Source organism: Euleptes europaea, chromosome 3 (genome assembly GCF_029931775.1).
Source record: "Euleptes europaea isolate rEulEur1 chromosome 3, rEulEur1.hap1, whole genome shotgun sequence".
Taxonomy (NCBI): Eukaryota; Metazoa; Chordata; class Lepidosauria; order Squamata; family Sphaerodactylidae; genus Euleptes; species Euleptes europaea.
In genome coordinates this window covers 609,087-633,767 of record NC_079314.1, presented here as the reverse complement: position 1 = coordinate 633,767, position 24,681 = coordinate 609,087, and the positions used below count along the sequence as shown (strand labels likewise).

General features: G+C 48.8%; 1 protein-coding gene across 1 annotated transcript; it reads left to right on the top strand.

The window, feature by feature from the left end:
* The first annotated feature begins 11,457 nt into the window (after positions 1 to 11,457).
* Positions 11,458 to 24,280, top strand: RPS19 (ribosomal protein S19). The gene is made up of 6 exons (XM_056847094.1): positions 11,458 to 11,572; positions 12,670 to 12,740; positions 14,276 to 14,376; positions 17,985 to 18,168; positions 20,139 to 20,193; positions 24,212 to 24,280. Exons 2-6 carry the CDS (start codon positions 12,670 to 12,672, stop codon positions 24,236 to 24,238), a joined length of 438 nt encoding a protein of 145 aa, XP_056703072.1. The 5' UTR covers positions 11,458 to 11,572; the 3' UTR covers positions 24,239 to 24,280.
* The last annotated feature ends 401 nt before the right edge of the window (positions 24,281 to 24,681 follow it).

The following is a 24,681-nucleotide window of genomic DNA, read 5'->3' as shown; positions in this document are numbered from 1 at the left end:
AGCAACCTTTTCTTTTATTAGTTTCAGAGGGTTGCAGTGTTAGTCTGCAGGAGAACAGCTAGATTCAAGTCCACTAGCACTTTACAGACGGACAAGATTTTCGGAGTACAAGTTTTCAAGAGTCCAAGCTTCTCTAGCCTGCTTCTACCCTCAAAAGCTTATACCCCGAAAATCTTGTTGGTCTCACAGGTGCTTGTGGATTTGAATCTAGTTGTTTTATTTTATTAGTTATTTATGCTATTTATATTCTGCCTTTCTTATTGAGACTCAAGGTGGATTACTGTGTAAGGCAATCAACAGGATGAGACCTCTGAAAAGTAATGAGACAGGACTGGGATTGCAGAAGTCTGAAACAATCAGAAATTGGAACAAAGCATAAGTAATTAAGCATGAAATTTTAAAGAAGCAGTAAAACTGTATTGCATAAGTAGAAATGCAATCCACCGAGAACAAGATAATGTATATTGCAACAGATAACATATATACCATTCAGTACTGAAGTGCCCCAGACCAATTCCCTTACTTGAAATATCTCATGAACCGTTCCCATTGTAATATAACCTATCACCTTTATAAAAAATACTTTCTGGAACAATTCTGTTTTAATGGATTGCGGAATGCCAGAAGGGAGGGCACTGCACAAGGTGGGGGCCACAACAGAGGAGACATGCGTACAAGCAGGTATTGTTCTGGCCTGTTTGAAGAAGAACAGTTGGTTTTTATATGCCGACTTTCTCTACCTTTTAAGGCATCTCAAAGTGGCTGTGAGAGAGTTCAGAGAGAACTGTGACTAGCCCAAGGCAACCCAGCAGGCTTCATGTGTAGGAGTGGGGAAACCAACCTGGTTCACCAGATCAAATTCTGCTGCTCATGTGGAGGAGTGGAGAATCAAACCTGGTTCTCTAGATTAGAGTCTACCGCTCCAAACCACTATGCCATGCTGGTGGTACCTGCAGAAGGCACTACTCCGATGAGCAAAGTGGTAGAGCAGAGAAAGAGAGGCGGTCCTGCAGATATGAGGGTCCAGTCCATGAAACATTTCATTTTGATTGGCCATTTTGAATTGAGCTTGTGGCTGATGAGAAGCCAATGGAGTGACTGCAGAAAGCGTTGCCATTATTGACTGATTTGTTCATGTATTTAAAACACTTTTTAGCCACTTTTCTTCCTTACGGAGCTCAAGGCAGCTTACAATATAAATAAAATACATAAAATAAGAGTACATACAAATACATACAACCAAAATTTAAAGTCACAGTTTAGGACTTCTTTAATCAAATGCAGTCCTACATTAAACCATCTTCAGCCGTCTCCTAAAGACTGGAAGTGAGGGGGTCAGGTTGTTTTATAACTGTGGGGCTACCACCGAAAAGGCCCTGTCTCATGTACCCGCCAAATGAGATTCTCTGATTGATGGGACAGTCAGGAGGCCTCTCCCTGTGATCTTAGGTCCTGGGCAGGAATGTATAGGAGTTGACTGTCAGGAGCGGGCCTGTTCGGCTCCTCGGCTCCTCTGAGGTGTTATGACTTTCTCGTGGCTTCTCGCAGCTGCCTCTCTTTGTTGTTCTAACGGACACTTTATCTCGTGCATTCCTCTCCCATGGGAAACTGAGTTACTATGCCAACCTGCCATATCAGCTATGCTAATATATATTACTGATTTGCGCCTGCCAGCCATTCTTGGCTTAGTTAGTTTGCAAGCACTGTTAACCCGTTTGATTTTTCCAATAAAGTCAACTTGCCTTAGGACTACCTGTCTGGGTTGTTGCTTTTGGGGATTCTTCGGGCCAAGGGCTTACATTAAGCCAAGAATCACCCTATTCATCAGCGTAGCTGGAGCCCTGAAGGGTTCGCCTACATCTCGGGTGGAGGTCGCGTCTCCCCGAGCACGGGTTCCATGCCTGGAATCCTGGAGGACTTAACCCCGTTGGACTCTATTAGTGGGATCTTCTGTCTTTCCTGAAGACCCTATTCTGCTGCATGATGTGCTAGTAGAAGCTTTACAGACTGATGCGGAAATTAACCACCTAGTGGGTCTTCTTCGGCATCAGTGGCGCTGCCTTATGGAAACGACGCCCTGGTCATCTGAGGACGCAGACCGTGCAGCCCATCACGACCTCTTAGCCCTGGACGGGTTGTTGGAAGAGGTACGGGAGGCGAAAGAGGACTTGGTTCTCCTGACTCGTTTGTTAGCGAAATTGACTTTGCAACAGGATCAAGCGGTGGTTCCGGACCTACCCGACTCGCTCCGCGACATGGCGGGACAACAGCCGCAGACCCTGGTTCCTGATCCTAAAGTTTGTGAAGCCGAGGCACACGCCATCGCTATTCGGACTGCGTTACTATTTGTGGATCTACCCTTGACCACAACTACGGTGGCCGACTTAATGCAACTGTTGACTCCGTCGTTTGGCGCTGGGGCAGCTGCCTTGGCTGTCCAGGTGCAACCTCTACTTGGACAGTATCAGGCCCCGCTCCTCACCCTTCTGTAGCGAGAAGCTCTTCCGTTGGTCACTGCAGCTTTCGCTTTGAAGCTGGAAACGGACCAAGCGCTCGCAAACCAACGGGCCGAGGAACAACGGCAGGAAGCGGCATTAGCGGCAGCCAAGGCTCAGGCTGACAAGGACAGAGAGCAGCAGTTGGCAGCCGAACGCGCCAAGGCAAATGCGAAAGACGTGTGTCTCAAGGGACCTGTGGGATCAGGGTTCCCTTTCGGACCCTCTTTCTCCCCAACGTTCGTCCCGTCTCGCGCCACGCAACGTGCCCGGCGCCTTGCTGAACAATACCCCGAGTCGGACTTATCCGACGACAAGGACTTATATGGCGACGGATCCCACTGGGCCTCCGACCTCCGGGTCAGCCAATCCAGGCGTACCGGAGGGATCCGCGATGACACTTATTTCTTGCGGAGCCAGAACCGGGAATTGGCTGACCAGGTAAACCATCTACAGGAACAGATGGAACAACTGCTCCGCGAGAATGAACAGTTGTAACGGGCTCAAAACGCCCCTGTTCCACTGGATCCTACCCAGCCTCCACAGCCAGCTCCGCAACATCCACCCCAGGCACCTGGCGGGGGACCCGGTGCGCCTGCCGCACCGATCGGGCCAGGTGCGCCCGCCGCGCCGATCATGCCCGGTGCGCCCGTCGTGCCAGGCCAGCCGCCCCCTGGAGCGCCAGTGTTACCGCTCCCTGTGCAACCAATTCAATGGAAACAACCCCGACTAAAGATCACCTATGATGGCTCGGTCGAGGCTTTACCCTGTTTCCTGCATCATGTGGAAAGTTACATGAGGGAACAAGGCCAGTTTTTCCCCACCAAGGACAGCTGGGTTCGTTTTGTCGCCTCACTCTTAACAGGAAAAGCGGCAGACTGGATGATTCTCCAGTTTGACACTTGGGCTCGCTCCATACGCTCTCTCAATAATTTCATGAGGGCCCTGCGGAGACGTTTTGAGGACCCCTTTCTGGGAGAAAGGGCTAAAGCCGAACTTTTACAGCTCCGGCAGGGCTCAACCCCAGTTCGGGAGTTCGCCGACGAGTTTCAACGACTCGCCAGTAAAATAGTGGACTGGCCAGAAGCTACCCGCATACACTATTTCCGGGAGGCATTACACCCCTACATTTTGAACTGGGCATATATGCCAGGGGATCCTGACACCTTGGAGGATTGGATCCTGCTGGCGGAAGAAGTGGAAAGCCGCCGCCAGTTCATCTCCCTGGTTCGGCGTCGGACCAAAGAGGGGAGCAGCCAAAAGCCTCCCTCTAAGGCTTCAACCCCCATCCCACGGAGACCAATGCGACCCTTACAGGACCGCGAATCCCGGTTCCAGAGGGGAGCCTGTCTTGTTTGCGGCACCATGGGCCACTTCGCAGCAGCCTGCCCATGCCGTCCAGACCTCGCTCTTCCTTCTCGTCCAGAAGGACCCCCCCGGGCTCGGGGACGACCTCAACGCAGAGGCACCGCTGCCGCACGCAGCACTGCGCCGGGACGACACGCGCCCTCAGCACTTCACGTCGGAGAAGTCACTGGTGAACCCACTCCTACCGTCCCATCCGGAACTCGGATTACAAGTGCCCCATTGGGGGACAGCTCTCAATCTTTTGATGAGGATCGCTCCTGGGATCCCCCTGCCCTCAACCTAGAATCTCCTCTTGACTTGTCAAAAAATGGGCAGGGTCTGTGGTGAGCGGAGCGACACCACAGACCCCTGCAGCTTCTCCTGCAAAACCCAAGGCTCCTGTTATGGTGAGTGAAGTTGAAAATACTGTATATGTGGATGTAGTGTTACAACATTACAAACGAGGCCCCAAACTATATGTTAAAGCCCTCATAGACTCGGGCTGTGGGCGCTCCTTAATCAATGAGGCCACTTTCAAGGCACTTAAAGTTAAGTCCGAGACACTATCTGACCCTATCCAGTTTGCTCAGATGGATGGCAGCACCTTTAGGGGTGGCCCGGTAGACTGTCGCACTCGCAGCGTTGCGATGGGTATCGGTTCTCATTGGGAACAAATAGACTTCACTATAGCCCCCATCCGATACGAAGTCATTTTGGGAATAAACTGGCTAAAGGGACACAGCCCTTCTATAGACTGGAAAGCTGATACTATCACCTTCTTGCATCCCCACTGCGCCCAACACCGACACGAAGCCGCAGTAGTTCTCCCGACAGCCACAGCCTTAGTCTCTGACACCCCCCCCCCCAATACTGCCTGTTGAGTATCAGGATTTCGCGGACGTTTTCGATGTCAAAGAGTGCGATGCTCTGCCCCCCCACTGTAGAACGGACTGTGCTATTGAAGTGGTGGGGGACGGTAAATTGCCTAAAAGTAAAATATATCCCATGAGCACTGCCGAACGTACTGTATTGCAAGACTTTTTGGATAAAAACCTTGCTCGTGGTTTCATTCGACCTTCTTCAGCTCCTTGCTCGGCTCCTGCCTTTTTTGTCCGCAAAAAGACAGGCGATCTGCGCCTCTGCATTGACTTTTGGAAGCTCAATGCTGTCACTCAGACTAGTGCCTACCCCATCCCTCTAATTTCAGATATCTTGGGACAGCTAAAGGAGGGGCGCATTTTCACCAAACTGGACTTAGTTGAAGCCTATTACAGAATCCGCATTCGTGACGGGGATGAGCCCCTCACAGCCTTTTCCAGCTGTTTTGGTATGTTTGAATTCCTTGTCATGCCCTTCGGATTAAAGGGGGCTCCGGGGGTCTTCATGCAATTCATTAATGAAATCCTCCATGATTTGTTATACCGGGGCATGGTGGTTTATCTAGATGACATCCTCATTTATTCTAACTCCATGGAAGAGCATGTAGCTTTGGTGCGAGAAGTACTACAACGGCTCCGGGACAATCAGCTCTATGCTAAAGTATCCAAATGCGAATTTCACCAAAGCCAATTGACATTTCTGGGTTATATTGTTTCACACCAAGGTCTCACCATGGACCCCGCCAAGGTCCAGTCAGTTGTTGATTGGGCTCCCCCTTCAACTCATAAGCAAGTGCAACAATTCCTTGGCTTTGCGAACTTTTATCGGGGGTTTATTCCCAACTTTGCCCAAATTGCTCTACCTATCACTGATCTCCTCAAGACTAAAGGCAAGGGGGCTTCCGCCTCTCTCCCCACAGCCAAAGTTCTATGGACTCTTCAATGTCAAACTGCTTTTGATACCCTTAAGCGTTTGTTCAGTTTTAAGACATCCTGATCCTGATCGTATGTTTATAGTACAAGTAGATGCTTCGGATGTAGCTATGGGAGGGGCCCTTCTGCAGCAGGGCAATGATGGTCTGCTTTACCCCTGCGCTTATTTTTCTAAAAGTTTGCGCACTCCCAACTCAACCGGCCCATTTGGGGAAAAGAAGCAGCCGCCGTCTACCATGCTCTGACTACATGGCGATAATTCCTTGAGGGTTCCCAGGTCCCCTTTGAAGTCTGGACAGATCACAAAAATCTGGAGGCACTAACTGGGACCCCTAAACTGTCCGCGAAGCAACTTCGTTGGGCTGACTTCTTTTCCCAATTCCGTTTTGTACTCAAACATGTCCCGGGCAAGCAAAACGTACTGGCGGACGCTCTCTCCAGGCTCCCCCAGTATCCTACCAAAGTTGACCGTCCCACGGTCTCCTTATTCACCCCAGTGCAAAGAAGTCTCTTGCCCACCCTCGCCGTCCAGACCAGATCACAGACCCTACGACAGCCCCACGCTGGGGGGGGGGATGTCCAGAACTCGAACCTGACTCCCTCGCCCTCCACAGCCACCCCCCCGCGCCCGTACGTGCGGACGTGCCACCCTCTCCTCCAATTGCTCCTCCGGTTCCACAACCAGCCTCGTCCACCTCACCGAGTACGATGGACCTGTCTGATTCCTTCCTGGACTCACTCCGTGCCCTTTGCCAGGCTGAACTCTCCGCTCACACCCTCCCTCCCTCCCTTCTGGAACGTGGCAGTTGCTGGTACAAAGACTCTAAATTATACGTGCCCAAGGACTTGCGGAAGGAAGTGTTAAAATTAGCCCATGGAGCTAAAACAGCAGGGCACTTTGGCTTCTTGAAAACTCTTCACTTGTTGCGTAGGCAATTCTGGTGGGCGGGCATGCGAACTGACGTGGGCTCCTTCGTTCGCGGCTGCCCAACTTGTGCCACTGTCAAGCGTTCTCAAGGGAAACCCCCCGGACTCTTGCAACCCTTAGAAATCCCCTCCAGACCCTGGGAAGTCATTGCCATGGATTTTATGACTGACCTCCCTCTTAGTGAGGGTAAAACTGTTCTATGGGTTGTTACGGACCTTTTCTCCAAACAGGTGCTCCTCATCCCGTGTGCAGGTATTCCCTCCGCCCCAAAGCTGGCCCGCCTCTTTGTGTCACATGTCTTCCGTCTACATTCCTTCCTGCGGAAGATAGTGAGTGACAGGGGAGGCATCTATGTGGCCAAATTTTGGAAAGCTTTCCTTAAATTGGTGAGGGTGGAGCAGGGTCTCTCTAGTGCATTCCATCATCAGACTGATGGGCAAACTGAACGTGTCAATGCTGTGTTAGAATGTTACCTTCGTTGTTATGTCAATTATCACCAAGATAATTGGGTTGAACTGTTGCCTTTTGCTGAATATGCCTACAACAATGCTGTTCACCAATCCACAGGGTTTAGTCCATTTCAATCTGTATATGGTCAAGACTTTGGTCCTATCGAACAGCTAAATATTTCCAGGGGGGAGGGCGATGGAGATGTAGCTGCATGGGTAGAGGCAATTCATACCACCTGGCCCTGGCTGATAAAGAATTTGGAACGAGCCAAATGTAAATACAAGGCTCAGGCTGACAAACATCGATCTCCTTGCCAGGACTATAAAGTGGGGGGCTTGGTCTACCTGTCTACCAAGAACCTTCGTTCCACCCGTCCTTGTGACAAACTAAGTGCCAAATATGTGGGACCTTATCCCGTGTCTCATATCATCAACCCCGTGACAGTGGAACTCACTCTGCCAAAGGCACTCAGACGTATCCATCCAGTTTTCCATGTAAGCCTTTTGAAACCGCACACTCCCTCCCCGGAGTGGCATCCCGACGCGCTTCCTGAGCAACCGGTGATGGTGGGGGGGGGAGGAGCATTTTGAGGTTGCTAAAATCCTGGACTCCCGCATTCGCCATGGCTCCCTCCAGTATCTTGTTCGTTGGGAGCACTTCCCCACCGCCTATGACGAATGGGTATGCGCCTGCGACGTCGCCGCCCCTCGGCTAGTGCAAACCTTCCACTCCACCTACCCCCAGAAGCCAGCCCCCTTTCGGGTTGGGAGGGGGCCCTAAGGGGAGCAGGATGTCAGGAGCGGGCCTGTTCGGCTCTTCGGCTCCTCTGAGGTGTTATGACTTTCTCGCGGCTTCTCGCAGCTGCCTCGCTTTGTTGTTCTAACGGACACTTTATCTTGTGCATTCCTCTCCCATGGGAAACTGAGTTACTATGCCAACCTGCCATATCAGCTATGCTAATATATATTACTGATTTGCGCCTGCCAGCCATTCTTGGCTTAGTTAGTTTGTAAGCACTGTTAACCTGTTTGATTTTTCCAATAAAGTCAACTTGCCTTAGGACTACCTGTCTGGGTTGTTGCTTTTGGGGATTCTTCGGGCCAAGGGCTTACATTGACGGTCCTTCAGATACCCCAGTCCCCTTTAAATGCATAATACCATCCATGCCATGCCAAGCTGCATTTTAAGGGAAGGACTCAGGCAGAAATCAACAGGTGAAGATGTTTCTGGTAAGCTTTCCCTATGGATTTACTTTTTGCCCATTACAGCTTTCTTGTTATGGAAGCATAAGTGGTTGCTAGGCAGGGAAAACTCTTGTTGAATCTCATGCCTGACTACGGTTTGTATAGGCATCTGGCCCATGCTGGCATGAACTGTATTCCTGTTGCATCACATTATATGTACGTCTTTTGAGGGTTGCCCCCATCCACCATTGTTCTTTTTAAATCTTATTTTTAACTCGTATGCTTTACCTGTGTTTGTGCTGTGATATTTTATTTTTCAGTATCAATAGAGCTGTGGGTGCCCCCTGTGCTCCCAGTGGTGAGAAGTTCCAGGGGCCTTTGGAGGAGACTGTAGGTTTGCCAACCTACAGGTGGGGCCTGGAGGTCTTGCAGCAATACAAGTGATCGCCAAACCACAGAGATCTGTTTCCCTAGAGAAAATGGCCAGTGTGGAAGGTGGACTAGATGGCATTCTGCCTGGCTGAGGTCCCTCCCCTCCCCAAATCCCACCCCCCCCTTGCTGAACAGTCTGCTTGCTTTTCATCTGCTCTTTATCTTTGGCTAGGAGGGGAACGGGAAGTCACATCCCCTTTTGGGGTTATAGATCCCATTAAGAAGCATTTTCTTTATTGTGTAGTTTGATTGCCTGCGTCAGAACGCAAGTAGATCAAACTGAACCATTCAGACAAGCTGAGCTCCTTAAGGTTGCCAACCTCCAGGTCGGGCCTGGAGTTCTCCTGGGATTAAAGCTGATCTCCAGATGACAGAGATCAGTTCCCCTAGAGAAAAGGGCAGCTTTGGAGGGTGGATTCTATGGCATTATATCCCAATAAGGTCTCTCCCCTCCCCAACACCCCAAAATCTCCAGGTATTTCCCAAGCTGGAACTGGTAACCTTACATGATGTATGCCTCCCGTTCTTATTGTAGAAAGGAGCCATTCCATCATATGATTAGGTTGGCAAGTGTGCCATTTTCCAGGCACCACATAGCAATTTACAGACTGGGATACCACTGCAAAGCACCCCCACATGTCCCACCAGTGGATGACAATTTTTTTAAAAAGGGAAAGCGGAGCAATCAAATCCACATCGATGGAACTGACCACCGGGTCCATATGTCACAGTGCACCCTGGGAAAAAGACAGCACAGGAAATTACTGTGTTACTCCACCTCGGGTTTCAGCGAGAAAGGAAGGCGATAAATGAAGTCAACCAATAAATGTAATTTCAGGATATCAAGCTTTACTTCTCTGTCACCCATGTCTGGGTTAACAACTTTGGGTTGGGACATCCTGGAGATTTGGGGGTGGAGCCTAGGGAGGGTGAAATTTAGGAGAGGGGAGGGACCTCAGCAGTGATGTGATGCCACAGCGTCCACCCTCCAAAGCTACTAGTTTCTCCAGGTAGATTCAAGTCCAGAAGCACCTCGAGGCCAAGAGTTTCAGGGTCAACGGTTTTGAGAGTCAAAGCTCCCTTCCTCAGACCCTGGCCCCAAGCATTTCCCCTCTGCTCTAATGAAGCTGATGACAGTCTGCATGGTACCTCTGCATCCTTTACAAGCATTCTTTACAACACCTCCCCTCACTTTCTGATATAACTATGATAATCTAATGTTTTAATTATGCATATGATATTTTGATTTTAATTGTAATTCTAGGTTGTTAGCCACCTGGCTTTAGTCAGGAAGGGTGGGATAAAATATAATCAATAAATAAAGATGCAGAGATCTTCATTCCTACTTGTATCTGACCAAGGGAACTTCCACTCTCAAAAGATCATACCCCAAAATCTTGCTACTGGACTCTAATTCACCTCTAATGCAGACCAACACAGTTATCCTCTGAAACTAATTTCTGCAGGGGAATTGATCCATATTGTCTGGAGATCAGGTGTAAATCCAGGAGCTCCCTAGGCCCCACCTGGAGATCGGCAACCCTATGAAGGTCCCAAGAATGGGAAGTGTGTGTTTTTGTGAAAATACATTTTAGTGGGGTCCTTGGGGGAACCCAAGACATGATAGCCATGTTTAAATATTTGAAGGGATGTCATGTTGATGAGGCAACTAGCTTGTTCTCTGTTGCTCCAGAGACTGGGACACGGAGTAATGGATTTAATCCAGGGGTAGGGAACCTTTTTTCTGACAAGGGCCATTTGGACATATATAACATCATTTGCGGGCCATACAAAATTATCAACTTAAAAATTAGCCTGCTGTATTTGGTCAAACATTTAGCCAAGAGGCATGATTGGAGACGGCTCCGAGTGTCTGCCACATAGATCAAATTGCTTTTGAGCTCTGCTGTCCCCAGCTGGGACCAAAAGATTCAGGCAGGGCAGCATCCTTCTGAGCTAGAGATCTGCCAGGACCCATGAAGGGCCAGACCAAATGATTTTGTGGGCCTTATACGGCCCCCGGGCCTGATGTTCCCCACCCCTGATTTAATCTAATAGAAAAGCGATTCCACCTAAACATTAGGAAGAACTTTCTGATGGTGAGGGCTGTTTGATGGTGGAATGCGCTGCCTCGGGGAGGGTGGTGGAGTCCCCGTCTTTGGAGGTCTTGAAGCAGAGGCTAGATGGCCATCTGTCGGGAGTGCTTTGATTGTGGGATCCTGCATGGCGGGGGGGGGGAGGGGAGGGGGGGTCACTGGGGATGTGTGGGGGAGGTAGTTGTGGGTTTCTGCATTGTGCAGGGGGTTGGACTAGATGACCCTGGTGGTTCCTTCCAACTCTATGATTCTATGAACCCGGTGGGGCTGCCAGCCCACACATGGTTCAATCCAGTCAAGTCATTTCAGACATAAAACTTTCTTTTCTTCCACGAATCACAGCATTACACTAGTAGATGATCCTAATTTATGATGACCTTAAAAGTGAGTCCCCCTGTAACTAACTGCTGAGGACGTGGTGCACGGGGGGGGAGGGGGCTCTGTGGTCTCAGCAGCAGCCCCAGATCCCGCGCCGGCGGGTTCAAAGGTCAGCCCCCAGCTGGGTCTCTTCGGTCGGCGCCCACAGAACCTCCGGCTCTTCGCCCTCTGGCGCTCCTAGAGGCCAACGGAAGCAACACAACGTCCCTTGACGGACCCCACTTCCGCCCTTCTGTGGGCAAGGAGCCTCTAGAACTTCCGGCCCCCGGTCACTGTAAGAGGAGGCGCGAGGCCGCCCGCTCCCTCGCCGCGCGCGGATAGGGCAAACGCAAGTCTCGCGACCGCATGATTGGGAGATGGAGCCTCGCGATGCTTGGAGCCCTGTGATCTGCGGGTGGGAAGCCCCGCGCCTTCTCTTTCGCCTGCCCGGGAGCGCAGAGGCGGCCGCACGGTGAGCGGGAGCGCGGGCCCAGGCCGCCTCGGGCGATGGGGACATGGGGGGCGGGGGCCCCCTCCTCACGGGCCGGCCGCCCCTCCCCCGCGGGGGCCCCTGGGCGACGGGGGCCGGCCCCGGCTTTCTCGGCCTGTGCTCCGGGACCTGGCCGGGAGGGCGCATGTGCGCGGGCCGAAGGGGAGGCGGACGGAGATGCCTGCCCCCCCCCCGAGGGTCTTCGTCTTGGCCGGTGGGGGTGGCGGTTTCGTAATATTGTATGCCACGCTGAGAATGTAAGGTGCGGTGCTGTGGCTCGGCCGCATGCAGGAAAAAAAGACTCCAATAATTAGTAATAATAATCAATAGGCAGATCTTTGTTTTTCCTAATAGATAATCGTATAACCCGTTGCTCTAGAAGCTATTTATGGCTGTTAACCGCACTAGGTATTCCCAGCGATGTATCAAGAGTTTGGAAATGTTATAAAAAACGTCGCTTTAAAAGGGTTTTTGGATGCCACGGCTAAAAAATGGTTGGAAGACGTCTTCACAGCTAAAGGAGCCAAACAAAGTGCGAACGGTATTTTTTATAACATTTCCAAACTCTTAATACATCGCTGGGAATACCTAGTGCGGTAACAGCCTATATCCTGTATTGTTCTGTATTGGTTTATATCCCAAAGGGCTCATGGGGGGGGGGGAGTAGGTCCCCACACATGCAGATTCCCCCTATCCGAAAATCCCCCACCAGAACCCTTATGTAACAGGCAGGTCTCTGGATCAGCGGTAGACCCTGTGCTTGGCATGCAGAAGGTCCCAAATTCAATCCATGATATTTCATGGCATCTCCATTTAAATGGTTTGGGTAGCAGGTGATATGAAGGCTCTCTGCTTGAGAGCCTGGAGAGCTGCTGCCTGTTAGAGTTGGTAATGGAGACCAATAAACAGTGGTCTCATTCAACGTAAGGTCATGTCTTGTGGACAGGAGGGAGAAAGGAAGGGAAGGGCTGATGCAGGTGGGGACAACTGAACATTGCCCAGCAAGGTGCACCTCAGGTTTTGTTTGCTCTAAACACAGATGGTTACAAATTAGAATTTGCATTTTTTTTCTCTACTAGATGCCTGGTGTGACTGTAAAAGACGTGAACCAGCAGGAGTTTGTGAGGGCCCTTGCTGCCTTCCTCAAAAAGTAAGTTGCCTGAAAAAATTAACCACTATGGACTCATTGGTTCTTGTAGGTTATCCGGGCTGTGTGACCGTGGTCTTGGTATTTTCTTTCCTGACGTTTCGCCAGCAGCTGTGGCAGGCATCTTCAGAAAGAGTAACATTGAAGGACACTGTCCTTCACACAGCCCGGATAACCTACAAGAACCAATGAACTCTGACTGTGAAAGCCTTCGACAACACTATGGACTCGTTTGACTGAGTCAAATGCATTTATCGGACACTCAGCAGATGGTTGAACAACATGTTTCCTTTGGTTAATTTCTGGAGTAAACTGAGCTAGCTAACTCTCCGTGACTTTGGTTTTTCTATCTTTGCTTATCCTTTTGTAGCATATTCAACCTATTCTTTTTGAGCGGTTCAGCAGTTGGGATGTAATCACCGAAGGGATGATAGCTAAATCATCTTTCTGCCCCTGGTGATTCTAGTGATGGGTACTTGTATGTTATTTCAAAGGCAGCTTTGGGGGAGGGGAGTAGTTTAGGTCAGGAAATGGTGCAGTAGTAGAAGTATTAAAACCTGCTTCCCTCATGCAACTGCTTCAATCTAATTTGGTGAGGGAAGCATGGCAACTCTTAAGGGAAAATAAATATGTTGGGCTGATCCTCAAACGTCTTGGGTAGTTGTCCCCAATTGTGGCCTAGATTGCTGCCTATTTGTTTTATCCCATAGAGTGTAATGGCAGCTTGTTCCTGTGTATGCAGGCTTGCCCTAGCTCCTGTTTCTCTGTCACATGGGAATATGGCAGAATGTTGGGAAATATATATGGTGATCTCTGATACTTGGCTCAGCTGTAATGAAGCTCTCTTTCCTACACCTGGGAAGTAATGCACTGCAGGCATTGGATGTCCAGTGTAAAAAGCTTTCCTCTTAGTTAAGGTCGCCAGAGTTTGTGGATTAATCAAGCCAAACACCACATATGTGTTCCTGCATGAGCTAGAGTGCTTTTTTGCTGCTGTTCTGTTCGTACACAAAGTAAAACTGACAAGTCGTATGGGGTTTTAATTGTTCAAGTTGAGAGCCAGCATGGTGTAGTGGTTAAGAGCGGTGGACTCTGATCTGGAGAACCAGGTTTGATTCCTCGCTCCTCCACATGATGCCTGCTGGGTGACCTTGGGCTAGTCACAGTTCTGCCAGAGCTCTCAGCCTCACCTACCTCACAAGGTGTCTTATGAGGGGGGGGAAGGGAAGGTGGTGGTAAACATCTTCGAGACTCCTCATCGTAGAGAAAAGCGAGGTATAAAAACCAACTGTTCTTAAGATTTCTTTGGGTGTCACCCATAGCAAACTAGTGTGAGATGTTGGCCGGTTGATCTGCAGGGTGTGAAGGCCTGGATCTTAGCTCTTTCTTTGGACTTGTTGGTAAAAGCAGGAGAAAAGCTCCTCCTTGAGTGGTGTAATGCCATAAATGAGGGGTTCGTTGCCCCTGGCTACTGCCTCTATTCAAAAGTGACACTGATCATTTCTTATGTTGGTTATAACTGGTCTTTGTTCTTGCAGGTCAGGTAAACTGAAAGTACCAGAATGGGTGGACACTGTTAAACTAGCAAAGCACAAAGAACTGGCTCCCTACGATGAGAACTGGTTCTACACTCGAGCTGGTAAGGGTTCCAGTGTGCCTCAGTGCTTGTGGATGCGATTTCTAACTTTAGGAACGCAGCTTGCGACTGACTTTCCATTTCAGCATTGCGTGTGAAAGGCCAAGCTGGGCCGTGCCCACAGGTGTTCATGGGTGTGGAAACATTTGGCATAAGAATGTTGTTGGATTCATGCAGTGCGTTTAACTGGTGTGATGTCTGACAGGCTGGTGAAAGTGAGGTGAGAATTTGAAACAGCACCAGCAGCACACGTTACAGGCATTGTAATAAATGATAATGAACCCCTTACCGCAAGAAGCTTTTGGTCTAGAGGGGCCAAGAGGCGAAGCCAGAGGAACCAAGGGACCGAGTTATGCAAATACTGTTGATATTTACTTGGCTTTAATAACTTACTGTTGTTTATAGCCACCACTTTTTGTGTGTGTGGAGAGAGAGGAAGAGAGAGAGACATTTCTGTGCCTCTTTTCTCCATAGGGACCCAAAGCAGCGTAGAGAAATTTTTCAATACACAAACAACCAATTTAAATCAGACACAATGAGCATGTTCTGCAGGTTCTGACTCACTGGGCTGGCTAACACAAGCCCCAGGCTGCAAGCCATAGGGCTAACAGCTGTGGGCCAAGCCCTTCGGCTCTTGCTCTCAGCTCATGCCCATTGTTTCCCCTCTCCGATTATAGATTTGGGAATAGAGAGGTGCGTGCCTGAGGCCCTAATGGTACGTTCCATCTACAGCAGGAGTGTACAGCTCAGCTCCATGGGCCAGAATGGCATTGCTTTAAATTGTGTCATCAAATGTGAGACTTGGGGAGAAAGGCAGACTATAAAAGAAGGAATAAATTGATTGGGGCTGTGTGGGTGGTGCCAGGCCTTCCTGGAATCATGCTTAAAAACATTCAACTCTCCTCCCTCCTGTTTCTGTTTCTTTTGTGCCGCTGTTATAGCTGTATCATTATCCATCTCAGAAGCATCAGGTAATACTGACTGCAGCAAATGAGCATTTCCAGTAAGGAGCCTGGTGCAGATATTTCTGTTGCTTTAACAAAACGATCATCAAGTTCTAAACCAGAGAGGGAGAAAAAAATATCACAAGGGGTTGGAAGGAGGGCAGAGGCCCACCTACTGCAGAGTATATCCAGCAAGCACTTTTTAATATCTTCTTGCAGAATCACAAGTGCTAGGACCTTGTTTTTTGAAAAATGTTATGACTTTCATTAACTGATTCGAGGCTATGTGGAGCACGGGGTGGGGGGTCATGATACAAAACCTAATGAAAATGTAGTGTTTTTATTTGTGGGGCTGCTGCCAGTCTGCATATAGAAGATGTCAATTTAGAAGATACCAGAACAGCTTCCCATCTTTACAATCTACAGCAGGGGGCCTCCACTTCTGAAGATGTTTGGGGAGGCCTGTCAAAGTGTTGGCTTGCCCTGCTTCTTGATAGGAACAGGAGCAGAGGTGGCAAAGTGGCAGCTGGGCTTTCTCTCATTCCAACCCCAGCATGCGCTAACCTTAAAGAGTTGGCCTGGCTGCCGAGTCATGATTGCTGTAGCAACTGCAGCTCTCCAGCTGGCTATGATGGGAAGAGGGGTGCTTCTGCAGGATGTCTGGGCCTCCTCTTTCCACCGGACAGGGCTCTACAGTTGCAACAGTGATTGGAGCGCCTGAGCTGAACTAAGAGGCGTCTGGTTCTTCATGGGGAAGAAATAGGAACCTCTTGGCTGAGGTTGTTGCAGTAGTTGTATTGCAGGCACCACGTTAAATTTTGTACTGCCCAGGCAGCTGTGGTGTTGTGGATGGGAACAAAAGATTCCTTTTCCCATCTCTACTAACTGGGAAGGATGTCTCAGCTATAGCACTGTACGCTCTTTCTCCCCTTTGGTTGCTGCTCTTACCCAGTTCTGGAAAGGGAGCAGAGAAACTATTAGATAATTCTCTGCCAGAGGTTATTATGCTTCAGTGCTGGGTGTTCTTGCTACAGGTATGCATTGAGCTTCGGTCCATGATGCGGGCAATCAAGTAGGAGCTAGCTTCATGCTATGTTGCACATGCCCAGTGTCTGGTTCCAAATTGGTTCCTTAGCTGCTACCTGTAGCCCAAGTGGCTACACAGTGGCTTAAGGCCCAGGTTTAACGAGACAACTGGGCATGTACAGCAATACCTTGTTCAAGTTCTCACTTCCTTGGACTGTATTTGAAATTGGGCTTTTATTACATTCCTATAAGGAATGTTTTGCTTGTTTGCTTTGTTTCTCCAGGTCACTTAAATCTTCTCTGGAGATGGTTGTTCTCAAAATGAGACTGCCAATGTTTTGAAGCGCAGACTGTTGCATGGGGTGGGGGGCAGGATTTGGCTGCTCCCCCCAATGCGTCAAGTGATCATATTCAGCGACGTAACTCCTATTATTTCTGCCTGAGTCGGTTGCTTTTGCCTGGTGCCCCTACCCCAAGAAAAAGAGCTCCAGCGAGTCCTGGTAGCCAGCCAAGCAATCTGTCTCTTCCCTCCTGAGAGGCCCCAGATAGTTTTGTTCTTGACTTCAGAAGCCTCCGCGTAACAGTTGGAGAGCTTTAGAGTTTAGTCGGCATGGAGATGTTGCCTCGTTCCTTCCCTGGTGTTTGGCTGCCTTCTCAGACGTGCACATCTGTGCGCATTCATGGTGAATAATACCGAGCAATTTTCTGCTGTTTCTTGTCTGGCTTTTAAACGTACTTCTGTTGTGGCTAGGGGTTTGCGTGGAAGCCCTAAAGCCGGACATGTCTTCTTATTCTCTTTGCTGCTTCTGCTGTGGCGATGCCTATTAAGCACAGCGCTCCCAATCGTCATCACGCTGCTGAAACCGTTCAAATGGGATGTGGGGGGTTGGAAGACAGGCTGTTGGCTTGCGGGCATATAGCCTCCTGCTGCCTTTGTTTTGTCTGTTCCTTAGCAGTTTGCTCAAAGGGAAGTCAAGTGGTTTGTCCAAGCAGCCATGGTGGTTGTTTAAAAAGGGCTCTTCTATCCTTCGCATTCCTTTCCTTACTACCCGTAGTTTTGTTCTCGTAAATGCAGGATTTCAGCACCATGTCTTCCTCCTGGGTCCTAACTCGTGGTGCCCTGTTGGTGTCCTTCTCTGTGGAGTCTTTTCCTCCCCCTGAGCTCCTACTCCTTCACTGGCAGCAGCTAGTGGTTGGTGGTAACCTCTCAATACTCACGAACCGCATCATCTTCCGTCAGTTCCTGCTCTCAGCTGCTTTCTTCTCTCGTGGGAGCTGTCTGCTGAGTCAGGTGACTGGTGCAGGGTGGGCTGCAGCGAGCAGCAGGCTCTGAAAGACGGGTTCTGCAATCTCAGGCAGCCAAGGTCGTGCAGGTCCCGCTCAGATCCTAGAGCCGCTCACATGAGAAGGCTGTAGCTGGCAGTTAAAAGTAGCCAGGTGTCAGGAAAACCCTTGAGTGCTCTGAATGACATTGGGGTGGGGGGCAAAAACGTAGGTTTTTGGAGATGGGGCAGTTTGCCGAATTTGCTTCTGTGCTTGCTGTACTGGGACTTATGCTAGAATATAAAGATTGAAATCACCAGGTTGTAAGGGTCAGATAAATAATGGCTCTTTAAAAATCTGCGTATGGTTTTCTTTTAGCATCCACGGCTCGGCACCTGTACCTTCGTGGTGGTGCTGGAGTTGGCTCCATGACCAAGATCTATGGGGGCCGCCAGCGCAACGGCGTGATGCCCAGCCACTTCAGCCGGGGCTCCAAGAGCGTTGCCAGGAGGGTCCTTCAGGCTCTGGAGGGGCTCAAGATGGTGGAGAAAGACCAGGATGGGTGAGTTTCCGGAAGATGTGAAGCCTCGTCCAACACGGGGTCCTAAGTCAAAAAGTGTATGGAGGAAGGAAACTAATGTCAGTATCATAACAGCCATGAAGGGCCGTTGTGCACTTTGTTTGTTCCAGTTTTTTATATTCAGGCTCAGGGCAGTTTTGCCCATAAGTGCCGTGTTTGACACCAGACAGAGAGCAAGAACATAGAGTCCTGCTGGATCCGACCAGTGGTCCATCTAGTCCAGCATCCTGTCTCAGACAGGGACCAACCAGTTCCTCTGGAGGTGCAACACCAGGGCATAGAGGCTGAGGCCTTTCCCCTCTTGGCTCTGGTATTCAAAGGTTGATTAGTCGCCACTGATAGACCTCTCCTCCACAAATCTGTCCAATCCCCTTTTAAAGCTATCTATGCCTGTGGCCATCACTACATCCTCTGGCAGCAAATTCCACATCTTAAATCACTCGTCGTGAGTCTCATAGAATCATAGAGTTGGAAGGGACCACCAGGGTCATCTAGTCCAACCCCCTGCACAATGCAGGAAATTCACAACTACCTCCACCCACCCACACATCCCTAGTGACCAGAAGATGGCCAAGATGCCTTCCCTCTCATCATCCGCCTAAGGTCACAGAATCAATATTGCTGACAGCCATCTAACCTCTTCTTAAAAACCTTCAGGGAAGGAGAGCTTACCACCTCCCGAGGAAGCCTGTTCCACTGAGGAATTGCTCTTAACTGTTAGAAAATTCTTCCTAATGTCTAGACGGAAACTCTTTTGATTTAATTTCAACCCGTTGGTTCTGGTCCAACCTTCTGGGGCAACATAAAATAACTCGGCACCATCCTCTATGACAGCCCTTCAAGTATTTGAAGATGGTTATCATATCCCCTCTCAGTCTTCTCCTCTTCAGGCTGAACATACCCAGCTCCTTCATCCTTTCCTCATAGGACTTGGTCTCCAGACCCCTCACCATTTTTGTTGCCCTCCTCTGGACATGTTCCAACTTGTCTACATCTTTCTTAAATTGTGGTGCCCAAAACTGAACACAGTACTCTAGGTGAGGTCTAACCAGAACAGAGTAAAGCGATACCATCACTTCGTGTGATCTGGACACTATACTTCTGTTAATGCAGCCCAAGACCACATTTGCCTTTTTAGCTACCACATCACACTGCTGACTCATGTTCAGTGTTTGGTCTACTAAGACCCCAAGATCCTTTCCCCAAACACTACTGCTCAGACAAGTCTCCCCCATCCTATAATTATGCATTTGATTTTTCCTGCCTAAATGCAGAACTTTACATTTGTCTTCGTTGAAGTGCATTTTATTAGTTGTAGCCCAATTCTCCAGCCTGTCAGGATCATCCTGTATCTTGGCTCTGTCTTCTACCGTAGTTGCTACCCCTCCCAATTTAGTATCATCTGCAAATTTAATAAGCATCCCCTCTATTCCTTCATCCAAATCATTTATAAAGATGTTGAACAGCACAGGGCCCATTACAGATCCCTGAGGAACTCCACTAGTCACATCTCTCCAAGTGGATGAGGAATCAAAGCACTCTTTGGGTGCGATCTGTCAACCAATTACAGATTCACCTAACAGTAATAGAATCTAACCACATTTTCCCAATTTGTCAACTAGAATACTATGTGGAACCTTATCAAAAGCCTTACTGAAATCTAGATAAACTATGTCTCCCCAATATTGGTCTGTTTTGTGATCTTTCAGCATGTTGCATTGAGGGTAGGATAACTTCTCTATATGTGCCTGTGCGTTGGTAGGGGAAACCAGATTTGGGATGACTTTTACTTACTGGAGGGGAGCAGAGGCATGAAAACAGGTATATGTTTGGGGTATTGGGGAACATAATCTGCTGGGAGACCATAATTGGGGCACGATTACACAGTCCTCACACTGGTGAGGATGCTCTGACTTGAATGTTGCTAATCTTGTTTGTTGGTTTTATTTCAGAGGTCGCAAACTTACTCCACAGGGGCAGAGAGATCTGGACAGGATTGCCGGGCAGGTAACTCCTTTACACAAGAACTTCTCCAACAGTAACCTTCTTCAGCGGTGTCTTGCGGTACCTTAGATCAGGCCATTGAATATCTACTGTGCTGGCCATTGGTAGCATTATAAATTCCCTCCAGAGAGTAAAAATCCTCTTGTTGTAGGCCACAGATGATCAGCATAGCATGAGCACAGACACTAACAATTTTGTAGACTGTTTTGTGGACTAACTTCAAAGGCCCCCTCCAAGACTGCCATGAGTGTTCATAGACCAGATTGCAGCTGATGAAATGGGTTTTTTTTTTTTGCCATAGTATTTTTTGCCTCGAGTCTGTCTGTTAATTGCTTATGCAGCATTTATCTCCTTTCGGTTCATTCTGGCCACCTGGTTTCTTCCACAAGAATTGTTCTGTGTCTGTTTTCTGGTCCCAGTTTGGTGTTATCAGCTGGACCACATGAAGCTTTATTACAAGATGAAAGCAGTGCTCTTTTGCATGGGATTAGAAGGGGCAGGTATGATGGGGTGGCGGCAGGTAAAATGAATGCTTAAAATGTGAATTTTCTCTGTTGTGTGCTCAGACATGGTCGAGCCACCTGGTTGGGGTTTTGAAATGAGTTTGCTCCTTTTGTGGGCAAATTCTTTTTGGATGTTTCTTGGCTTGTGAATACCGGGGCTTTCTATGATGGCCACATTGGGCTCAGCTAAATGTAAGGGTGGCAGATCATTCCAGCACTTCAAAAATGCAAATAACCCCAGTGTGGGTGCTCTGATTTGGATCAGAGCAGTTCTGGGGAGGAAGGGAGAGGGGGGAATTCAGTCTGCTTGGTGCACTTCCACCGATAGAGACCAGCCCCTCCCTATGCAAATATATATACTGTTAATAGTCATGGTCCCCCTTCGAGGGGTAATTAACAGCACAGGTGATATTCATGGCTTTATCTGTTAGAACAGGGTCCCCAACATGGTGCCCACCAGCACCTTTCCTGGTGCCCACCGAGTGTTTTTAGAAAATGGTTGGAGCACTTGACCGACAGGGTTTCTGAGTGACCACTGGAGATCCAATTGGCCGGGCAGATTAAAATGTTTCAGTGGCAGCTCCCGGTACAGTGTTGGTTTTATTCTCTCAGTCTCCTTTCCCAGGGTATTTTTAAAATTGTCCCTCTTCTCCCCTGCGCTTGGGGCTTCCTCTGTGTCCTGTGGGCTCAGTCTCCTGTGGCAGCCATTTTGTGGTTCCACCCACTACCCTGTGCAGGGTCCTGAGGGGCCCACAGGTTGGGGACCCCTATGCTAGAGCCATGTGAGGGCCGAAGGGTTACTTGTGCTCTCCACCCAGACCACTGCCTGCAGTCTTGTGCAGCTGCTGTTTCCATCTTGAAAAGACAACACCACTGAAGATCCGTTCAGGGTTCTTCCCTTGTTGTGTCTAGCTTGGTTCCGAGGCAGAGCCACTATCAGTAGCGAGCCCATTCCCCACCCCGAACCAGAATTGAAAGTATAGTTTGGTGGATTTCTGATTCCAGTTTGGAGACATGCTATTATCAGTTACCACCTTAGCATGATTTAGGTGTCACAGTTAATGAAAGAAACGGAGGTGGGGATCTGTGTAAAAGAGTGGGGCAGGGAGTGAATCTCCAGCATTCCCAGCGGCCAAAGTGTGGTCTGCCCACTGATGTAGGAATTTAGCCTGTGTTTAAATCTTCACCTGCTCTTAAACAATATGCAGAAAACAAAATTAAAGAGGGAAGGAGGGAGTTGGAATAAGCAGCTTGAGAGAGCCTTTAAGAACAGCTTCAACTGCCGTATTAATGAGAACTCCACCAGCCTCTGGTTTTCTTTTAAAATCTCATTAGACAGGGGATGTGCATTTCCTTAGCTTCTCTCAGAGTAGATTTTTTTCCCTCTCCTTAAAACTCGAACTTGATGATCTGTCCCCAATAAAATTCTTAACAGCCCCAGTGCCATCAGATAAAGTGCAGAATGACAAGCATTAACCAGCCCTGTGTTGACATTTACAGCATACCATGGGTGAATTATTCCTTGCAAATGGTTGCTTTTTACAAATTCATAGAAGTTACTTAAGCGGAGCACCTCCAAAGTAGTGCTGGAATGAAAAATCACACACATATTTGTGTGAGGTAGATCTCATTGTCTTGACTGCAGAAATTGGAGTGTGAATCCAATGGAATATCTCAGATATTCTCTTATCAGTGCTATACACACACAAATTATAGCAGCCCATATAAAGAAAAGCCTTTATTACCTCTACAAGTAAATTTGCAAGCTGTGGGCCAGAGTTCAGGTGGTGGGCAGAGAGGTTGGCTACTGAATTCACCACAGCATAGTGGCATGCCCATGCCATTTAAAGATGCCCAGATTACTTTCAATTGGTTGTGGGTGAACCTGTTGAGCCCATAAGCACAGAGATAACCCAGCTCCTCCTGGTTCTGTGACTTGTCTGCCCCCTTGATAAACTTACCAAGGTTAGGGCCAGTGAATGTCAGCTTTTGGCACCTCAACATCCTAATTACATTGGTGTGGCACCAATCTGCCTTTTCCACTAAGCTACCTGGCAACATACCCAGGCAAGGGTTCCCATTGTGATGCCTGTGGGTGCCACGGCGCCAAGTGTTTTTAAAAAGTGGGCGAAGCCATGTGCATTTTTTGCCTAGCGAAGCTTCTGATTGGCCTTTGGGCATTTGATTGGCTGTGCAGATTTTCCAAAACGTTGCTTTTGGCAGCAGCTGCCACCATAGCACAAGGGTCTTCACTGGTTGACTGAAGATAAGCTATGGCAGCCATTTTGGGGCTGCTGCCACCACTCTGTGTCAATTCCGTAGGCTCAAAAAGGTCAGGGGACCTCTGGACCAAAGACTGGGGAAAGGGATGCTGCTAAGCAGCATCTTGTGGGGTTCTGCACCAGGACCCCACAATGCCTCTCTCAACATCCCTGGAGTGTTAAATCCTTTGTCAAAAGCACAAACATAGAATATGACTGCTGTCATGCCACAGAAGTGAGGTAGTGAGTTGGGGGCTGCATTGCTAATAGGAATGGAATATATATGTATTTTATTTATTTCTGCCATTTCTAACCCGCCCTCCCCAGCCAGAGCCGGGTAACATCATTTAAAACCATATATCAATAACATTAAAATCAGTAACCTGTAACAATAAACCCTATACTTTAAAAACATTAAGGTCCTGAGATGGCACCCAGTTTCAGTCGTGTTGACCGAGACAAACAGGCAGGCTACCCCTTCAGATCTATAAAGCATATAACATCAAAGGAAGGGGGTACGGAGGCCAGCAAATATAACACTTGTGGCTGTCCTCAGCCACAGGCCTGGTGGAATAGCTCTGTCTTGCAGGCCCTGCAGAACTCCTTAAGGTCCTGCAGGGCCCTGATGTCACCAGACAGGAGAGGCAGCCCCGTAGGGTATGTAGACAATACCAACTTCCTCCCTTGGCAATCTGGGCCTAGTGGGTGCATCGATGCACCCTGTAAAGATCCACCTAACGACTAGATCAATAGCTGCTGGCCCTTTAAGAATCAGTCAGTCGCTGACAGTTTGTTCTTTGACTTAGCTGTCCGGCCAACAGCTGTCTGGAACCTCCAACTTGCATGTGGGAAAGGGGAGCAGCAGGAGAGAAATTAGAAGGGGCTGCCGCTCCTTCCTGGTCTTATCCGTGCTCCCATAGGGCTTCTCTGTAGAGGGAGGCTGCTGGGCATGCCCCAGATATGGCTGAGGCCTATAAAAGGCTTGAGGGAGGAGGACTGACCAGCTCTGGCTCCCAGCTCAGAAGGGAGTATCGCTAGAGGAGAGGAGGTGGTGCTCAATCCTCTCTGTTCAGGGCTAAGGAAGGCATTTGGGCCAAATAGGACCCCTGTTTAGTACCCACGGCCTGCGGCCAGTCAGAATGCGTGACTGAGTACTTGGGAACCTGATTTCCTGCTATAGAAATTACTTGTGTTGACTGCGCATAAGTGCTGACTTGTGTGCGATTAAGGCTGATCTTCTTCCTTTTTGTTTTCCAGGTGGCAGCCGCAAGCAAGAAACATTAAAATGAGCTTCAGTTTAAAAATAAAATCCTTTATTTACTGACACTGTGTGTTTGTGTGTATTCTGAAAAGGTTTATTTCTGCCCTTTTGTCTATCAATCCCAGCCCTTTTGTAGAACCTGATAACTTCCGGCTCATCTTTTTAAACTTTTCTCTGCCTGTTGTGGGTATGGGGGCTGGAATCTTTAGATGTTGAGAGCGCGGGATGATTTTGTGTCAGTTGCCTTTGTTCTCACTTGCATAGTGATAAGTGTGGCCGCCTAGAAAGTACACAACTGGTGGGTATAATTAATACTTTCTAAAAGCATCTCTGTTCAGTGTGGTTCAAGCATTGTTCATGCAGATTAGAGCTGCAAGCTTTAATAAGTATATTAAAGAAATGAAGCATGAGTTGGTTGGGGACCAGGCTTAATTGGTGAGGGCAAATTTTAATTGGCTTGGCCTGC

Bases quoted from the DNA above. Each gene is read 5' to 3' on its own strand.
- RPS19 (XM_056847094.1), top strand. From the start codon at position 12,670: ATGCCTGGTGTGACTGTAAAAGACGTGAACCAGCAGGAGTTTGTGAGG. The intron at 14,377-17,984 runs GTAAGGGTTCCA...GTTTTCTTTTAG, and splicing joins CTGGTTCTACACTCGAGCTG to CATCCACGGCTCGGCACCTG. The intron at 18,169-20,138 runs GTGAGTTTCCGG...GTTTTATTTCAG, and splicing joins GTGGAGAAAGACCAGGATGG to AGGTCGCAAACTTACTCCAC.